The 7392-nt window shown below is 43.2% G+C and overlaps 1 protein-coding gene across 1 annotated transcript in view; it reads right to left on the reverse strand.

The window, feature by feature from the left end:
• The window catches only part of ZNF423 (zinc finger protein 423), a 195164-nt gene that overhangs the window by 23138 nt on the left and 164634 nt on the right, over nt 1–7392 (reverse strand). The window contains exon 5 of the mRNA XM_009320300.1: nt 1466–1597. Coding sequence (XP_009318575.1) covers nt 1466–1597 — 132 coding nt within the window. The remainder of the gene's footprint in view (nt 1–1465; nt 1598–7392) is intronic.

A 7392-nucleotide genomic window follows, 5' to 3' on the forward strand; every position in this document is an offset into this window, starting at 1 on the left:
GTTCAGCAGAATTTCCTTACAAGTAGTCAATTTAGAGTCTCCAGGCTGACAGTCAGCTTACTTCTAACAGAGTTTAAATCCTGTATGGATTTTTGATATTTCACATAAAGCTAACACTGTCCACAGGTAACTGGAAGAACTCAATCATCAGACCAAAGAGAGGACGTCACCGCTCCTGCAGGGAGCCCTGGGCCCACGGCAGGTGCATCGGATGCATTTTTAATGCAGGACAACTGGGCCAGGAGAAGCCTTGATGGCTGCTCTGGAAGACACGTGGCCCAGAACAGCATTTCTGGCAGACACGTGAATTTGAAAAGCAGCCTTGTCACAATTTTTAGAACTTTTAAATGGGTTGTCCATTCAGTATTAAAAAAAAGATTATGATTTAACATCACAAATATCACAGCATCTGCATTATGATTTTGAATCAACAATTATTCTGACTTTATCAAGTGAAATTTAGAAGTGAAACATATTGAACCCCAAGTTTTAGCTGGTTAAAAATATATTTAATTTTTGTATCATTTTATATGAATGATCATCAGTATATGAAAATAGATTCTTCAGTGGAATTAAACACGTGCTCAAAGAGTTATTTTACAGCACATTTCAGGGAAGGATAAATTAACTCCAAGCTCACACAAAAAGCAGGTTCTCAAATTGTGGGCCAAACCCTAAGGAGCGTGGATTTGCCTTGCTCCCACTGAAGTTAAAGGAATCGCAGGTGCTGCTGTGCCCCTTTACTGACAACAGGTCCACAGTCACATGTATGCAATCTTCATCTCAAGCAGTTTGGAAACGTAGATGTTAACTACTGTTTTGAGGAGCATATAAAAGGCAGCCTTTAACACGCATCCTGCAGATTCTTTAAGTAAGATCACCCAAGATCATTTGCATTAGTGAGACAGCTTAAAATGAAGTACAGAGAAGGAATACTTAGCAGGCCCTCAGACAGGAGCTAGAAATGTGCCACCATGAGCAAACTGGCCTTAAAAAAAAACCTCTAGAGAGCAGCTCACAAAACTATACACTTGTAAAATTTGGTCTTCCCAAACCTTTACTCACGTGAGCCTCACCACCGTGAGTGGACTATGAGCTACCTGGCCTTTAAAGGGTCCTTGCTCAGGTGAATAAGGGCTTGCAAGAGCCGGTCCATACCTTGCAAGTCCTACACTTGGAAGCGCATTGCACCTTTGAGCCACAAGGTACAATTTAAAAGGCTTCAAACTCGGGGGGGAGGGGGCGATGCAGAGCCCGCCGCATGCGGCAGTGCGGCTCGGTGTCAAACACCACAATGCTGCTCTTCAGAGCGAGCCCCAGTTTCAGACAGACAATATTTTGAACATTTCCAAGCACAGTATTTCTTTTTCCCAAGGGAAGGAATACAGTATTTTACAAATCCCCCGACTGTCATTTCTGGATCAAGCCATGCACGCTGAGGCTTGTCTTGGCCTCCCTGTCTTACCTGTGAAACAAACAGGGCATTTGAATGTGCCTCCCATCCCCTCAAAGCTGTGCTCAATCAGGTGACACAGGAGCTTTGCCGGAGAGTCAAACATCTGGTTACACAGCTTGCACTCATGATTGATGCCTTCCTCTGCAAGGTTCAAATGATACAACTTGTTAGTGACATAGCAGATTAGCGTCGGGGATGCAGCAGTTGGTGAGAAACGCCTGTGCCGGCGCGCAAGACTTCAAGGACCCGCAGACATTGCCACGGCTCCGGCCTCATCAGAAAAGCGGATCGAGTCGCTCGCGTTCAGGTGTACAGCCCCCAGTCGCATTTAGGGGCGTTGATTTTCAGCTGCGATGAAAGCGGTGCAAGACTTCAGGACCCGCAGACATTAGACATTGCCACGGCTCCGGCCTAAAGCGGATCGAGTCGCTCGCGTGAGGCATTCAGGTGTACAGCCCCCAGTCGCATTTAGGGGCGTTGATTTTCAGCTGCGATGAAAGCGGTGCTGCGATCAACCCGCCGGGAACCCACGCGCCTGCTCCCAGGCTCGTGACAGCACTGCAACGCTCCACCTCGCGTCCTGCCACAAAGGGAGAGCATCCCTGCTCTGGGTATAGATTATTAAATAGTCAAACAGCATTTAAAATTAATTTAACAGTGTGAATTCAACCAACAACACTGAAAGTGGGCTGAAATGCCACCTTCACCTCAGATTACACTGCAAATATACAGGAGAGGAAGAAACTATCAGAGAATAGCAGAAGCCCAGAGCAGTGTCAGCCTCAATTTTATATCACTTGGCTTTTTCCAAGCTGAAGAGACCATTAAAGGTATTTAAATGTCATTTGAAAGTGTAATTTCCATGTCATATATCTTAAGCACTGAATACATAGGGCTCATTTTAAATGCTCCTATGTTCTAGCTGAACTCATAGGCAAATAATAATAATTACTATTATTGTTTCAAGCCTACCACTTTTGTAAGATGATATGTTTCTCTGTTTACTGACATTTGAGAGTTTGGGTGCAGCTGGGCCTTTTCTGAGGTACTGAAGCCATATTAAAGCAATTTACACACATAAAATGAAACATTCCTTTAGTTTTCTTGAAGTGAAGGAGGGAGTGGTAGAAATTTAGACAACACAATGTACAGTTTATATAAATAAAACACCTAAAATTTAAAAATTTTGCTGATTCTTTTTGTAAACGCTTTCTGAAAATGTGTCTTTCCTTCATTGTGGCAGCACAGGTGAACTTCTCATGAAAACCTATTTTAAAAACTAAAGAAATTGTATCTTTTGATGTATATTCGACTATTTTTATAGCTTCAAATCTCACCGACTTCAATTTTTAGTTCCAAGACACCTAAGAAATGACTACATTGTACTATGAACTAATCTCTTGCCAAATGCATTTGGATCTTGAGAATAATGCGACCCTTCAGAAGCATGGTCTTTACTTACAATTGCTTTAAATTAGCTTTTTACATCTTTAAAAGGGCTAAACCAGAGCAAAATTATTGTTTTCTATAAGGCCTTTGGTACTCTCAGTATCCCAAAGCCCTTTTACAAGGTGGGGAGTTAGGTGCCAGGGCAGGCCAGCAGCAGGGCTCTGTGCAGAACACTGGGCACAGCCCGTGCCTGGGCGCACGGTGGCTCTCGCACATTTGCACCTTGGCACATTTGCAGCTGCAGGCAATTCCCAGAGTACACAGGCCTTGAAGGGCTCTCCATGCAGCATGAAAAATAACAATCATTTAAAAGAAAAAAATCTCCATGCAGCACCTTGTGCAGCAGCACGTGCCGGCGGTGAGCACTGATGGCGAGCGCTGGCACCTGAGCTGCAGTAGGGGATGAAGAGGTGGGATGGAGAGAAGTAAACAGGCAGGTTGGGAAGGAAGTAAAAAGAGAAAAGGAAAGGGAGGAAAGAGCCAAGAACAGAAAGAAGAAAGGGCTGGTGGCTCCATGGCAGCAGCTCCACAAATTCCCTGGGCAGCCATAACAGGGTACTGGAATATTTCTAGGACGCAACAAGGTTTGCAATTCTCTGTTTGGGCAGCCACCACAGATGGACACATCGCACTCACTGATGGATGGGTTCCAAAACCTGACCCTCTCCCCTCGCTGTAGCGTAAGGCTGGCTTCTCCCATCAGAGCCTCGCCTGAAAAGTTTTGGCTTTGTGTGATCCTTGCAATCTGCTCCGGAGGGGAGGAAAGATGGGGAAGGGATACGTGCCTTGTGCTGAGCATCCTGAGCATGCCCAGCCACACAGCTGTGTACAGCAACCGAACGCTGCAATAAACCTGGAGAGGACAAAGCAGGTACTGGGGGGAATGGAACAAATTCCTTCTACGAGTAAATCAGAGAAGTCACGTTTGGCATTAATTTTCTACCCTCCACATACTGGGTATTTGGAAAACAGTGATTCATGTACAGCCTATGGTCCTGTGTGAGCACATGTGTTCATAAATACGGACAGACGCATACTGCTGATTAGACAACTGCTCCTTTTGAAGCCTAAATACCTATAATTTCAGTAAAATTAAAAAACCAACAATGCTCAAGCATTTCAATTGAAGTATATTCTTACAAGCTTGGTATGTTTAATTAGGTAACAGATATTGTGTATTTTCTTGGCTGATCCCTGCAGTATTTTAAATAGTTAAACCCATAACAAACAAACTAAAACTCGAATGAAAAATAATAAAACATAATGGGTTCCTGCAGATCTGGAAATTTATCCCACTCGAGGCAAGACCTTTTGATTTGCAAATCCACTTCTGAATTATAAGGCCTTCTCCTCACCGGTGGGGGTTTTTATTCCACTCCCACAGGAGTCCATTATGTATTTCTTGTGTCTATAAAACCATCCAGGAAGAAAAAAGGGGGAAAAAAGTACCATGGTTAGCATGACAAACGTTTCTCTTTTCATGCCTGTGTATTCAAAATATGAAAATGCCCAAAGATATAGATAGAATTGCTGCTATAATCACTCTCTCCTCTATGGCATTTTACAGCATATTATTTTACACAGAAACACAGCGCATGTATAGGGACACTCAGTCACCTTTGGAGAATAACTTCCTTGAATTATATAAGATCATATAGGTACATGCAAGGCAGCTTTTTGACAATGTGGCGTGACAGCCAATGCCCCAGTCAAATGTGTGGCGCTGGGCGTTAGCAACAGAAAACATAATAGTTTCCCTCATTTTTATTCCCCCCACTTTTGGAAAAAAAAAAAACAACCAACAAACATGACAAGCATCTATGAGAGACCTACATAACTCAAGTGAATTATGCAGCCCCTCTCATTTGTAAAATAAAATGCAGATTTTTAGAGCTTGCTGTGCTAGATCTTCTCCCATTTCTCCATAAGTGTATCTGTGCGGGGATCAATTGATTACAGGACTAAACAAGCAATGCACAGCAAACAAGAATCTTGGGTTTCTTGCCTTTTGTTTTTTCCTGAGCTCAAAATAATAAGCATTAATTTTACAGTTCATTTCTCAAAAAAATAGTAGGATGTGCTCTTGTTTAAAACAAGTAGGCCTGCTGGATTCTGTCAGGCTGAAACTATGTCAGGCCAAAAGAGGAACAGAGCGCTTTGTGTAAAAGTATCATGGGGAGATGATAGTATCCTGTAATGTTTTCAGTACCTACTTTTGTCTCCAAAAGCATTTGATCCCTGGCAGACACATACTTATTTCCATACTGGTCTTGAGGGAAGCCGGTAGGAATGAGCGCTGATTATCTGAATCCTGAAGGTGAAACCTGGGTGGTGCCCACCGATGTCAAAGGCAGGCATTTGTATAAATTTGGAGGTACGTAATTTACTGCCTGTTAGCGAGGATTAGCAGGTTGCGCAGACCCAGCTGAACTGCAGTGGCAAAGCACGTTGCTCATTGTTCCCAAGTTTGGATGCATTTGCAGGATAGTTTTAAATATGTTGATGGGGTGCTTAGTAGCACTTACACTGTCATTCTGCCCATTTTAGAATGGGAATATGTTTCTCCATAAAGCTATTTCTGCTGCAGCAATGTGCATTTAATACATATTACAATGAGTCTCTAAGCCTCTAAGAGAACCAACACTAGCAGCCTCCCGGCGAGGATGCAGTATAATTAATAATGCTGTATTAAATCCATGTACTGTATCAGCTGCATTTCTAATTATAACTATATTAATGGCAATATAAAAGTACACATTAACACTGTCGTGTACCACCATGTTATCACACAAATAACAAATAAGAGATTTGAAGAATAAAAATCAAGATAGCATTGTCTTTACTGTTAGTTAAAACTTCTCTCCTCAACTTGATTTAATAAAGCAAATTTTTCCCTTATGGAATAACCACAATAGTTGTAATTTGAGAGATCGTGTAAGACAATCTGATGCTCACTCCTAACAACATGTACATCCCATACTATAGCTTCCTGGACCAGTATATTTCTACTCCACTGCAACAAATTAAGGCAATAGAGGGGACTGTGTTTCCTGTACTCAGATGTACACATCCATGAGTTAACTGCACTTTTAATGAACTTTGAAATACCGTAATTCAGCGTAAGAAAGCATTAATATACTATGTTCACAGAGAACCTTCTCCTGTCCATTATATCATAGATCTGGTAGAATTAAATGGGCCATGTGCTCTAATTATAATAGAAATAAATAGAAATTGGAATGAACACAGGGAAATAAAATGAAAACTGCATGGAACTGTTTATGCAATTCATTTCCCAGTAAATAAGTAAGCAAAGGGAAAAATTTATAACATAAGAAAAGCAGGAGCTTCCCCAGTAATTTTTTCCATGTGGCTGTGAAGGAGCAAGAGGCTGGGACCAGGGTAGGATGACAGTGATGGACACCCCCCTCCAAAACAAAGCCTGCAGAGAACCACTTCAACCGCTCGCCTGGCTGGTTGAAGACTGGTTTTCATTAAAAACAATCCAACGACGGAGGTAAAACCAAGGACTGAGAACACGATGCGACTGCTACGAGGGGATGGCAAATTTGCAGATGCTCACATCGGATGAAGACGACATCTGCTGTACAAACTACATTTCTTCATCGCCATTGCTGTCTAAGCCCTTGACCTGCTATACAAACCGTTTGGACCACATCGCTCCATTACATTTTTGTAATTAATCCCAGAGGACGTAGCTGAGTCCCTCCCTTGCCAGTGGGGCAGCTGCAGGGCGAGGGGACCCCACGCTCCTGCCCCAGCGTGGGCCAGCGGCACAGAGCCGCTCTGCAGCAGGGTGCCCCAGCGATTAGGCAGCCCGGGCAGTGAAAGGCAGCGGATTGATGGTGTGGCAGCAGAAATGTCACCTGGGGAGCTGGGTGCCGTCCTCCCAGGGATGCTGGAGGTCAGTTACTATGGCAACGCCGAATGAGCTCAACCTTGTAACTGACCCTTATCTTTTTTTGATCTGTGGCCCACTTGGGACCTTGGCTGGAAATCAACTGGAAAATAATCTGGTCACATATCAGAAAGAAAACTATCTATACTTATTTATCCAGGTAGAGCTCATATCTCCCTTTGATGACTCTGCCAGACTAAAGACACCCGTCATGTTCCTGCAGCGTTTCATGCGGCTGTGCAGAAATGCCCGGTCCCCCCCCCCCCCCCCCCCCGCCACCACAAAACACACACACAAACTGCCATGGATATCTGTGCTCATGGCTCTACTGATATATTGCCAAAATCTTGCCTTGCTCACAGCCCCTGACTTGCCTGTGTGGATAAACATACACCTACACCCCTTCTTGGATGGTTTAATATTTTATGTTGGTATCCACTACTCATATTCTTTTGTGCTTTATCTCTCTGCTGAAATACGATTCTGCTTTGAAATATATTTATATCATCTAGAATGGCACAACACTGATGTCTTTTATGAGCCGCAGATTGTTTAATAAAATCTTGCA

The sequence above is a fragment of the Pygoscelis adeliae genome, unplaced genomic scaffold (assembly GCF_000699105.1).
Source record: "Pygoscelis adeliae isolate BGI_AS28 unplaced genomic scaffold, ASM69910v1 Scaffold62, whole genome shotgun sequence".
NCBI classification, from domain to species: domain Eukaryota; kingdom Metazoa; phylum Chordata; class Aves; order Sphenisciformes; family Spheniscidae; genus Pygoscelis; species Pygoscelis adeliae.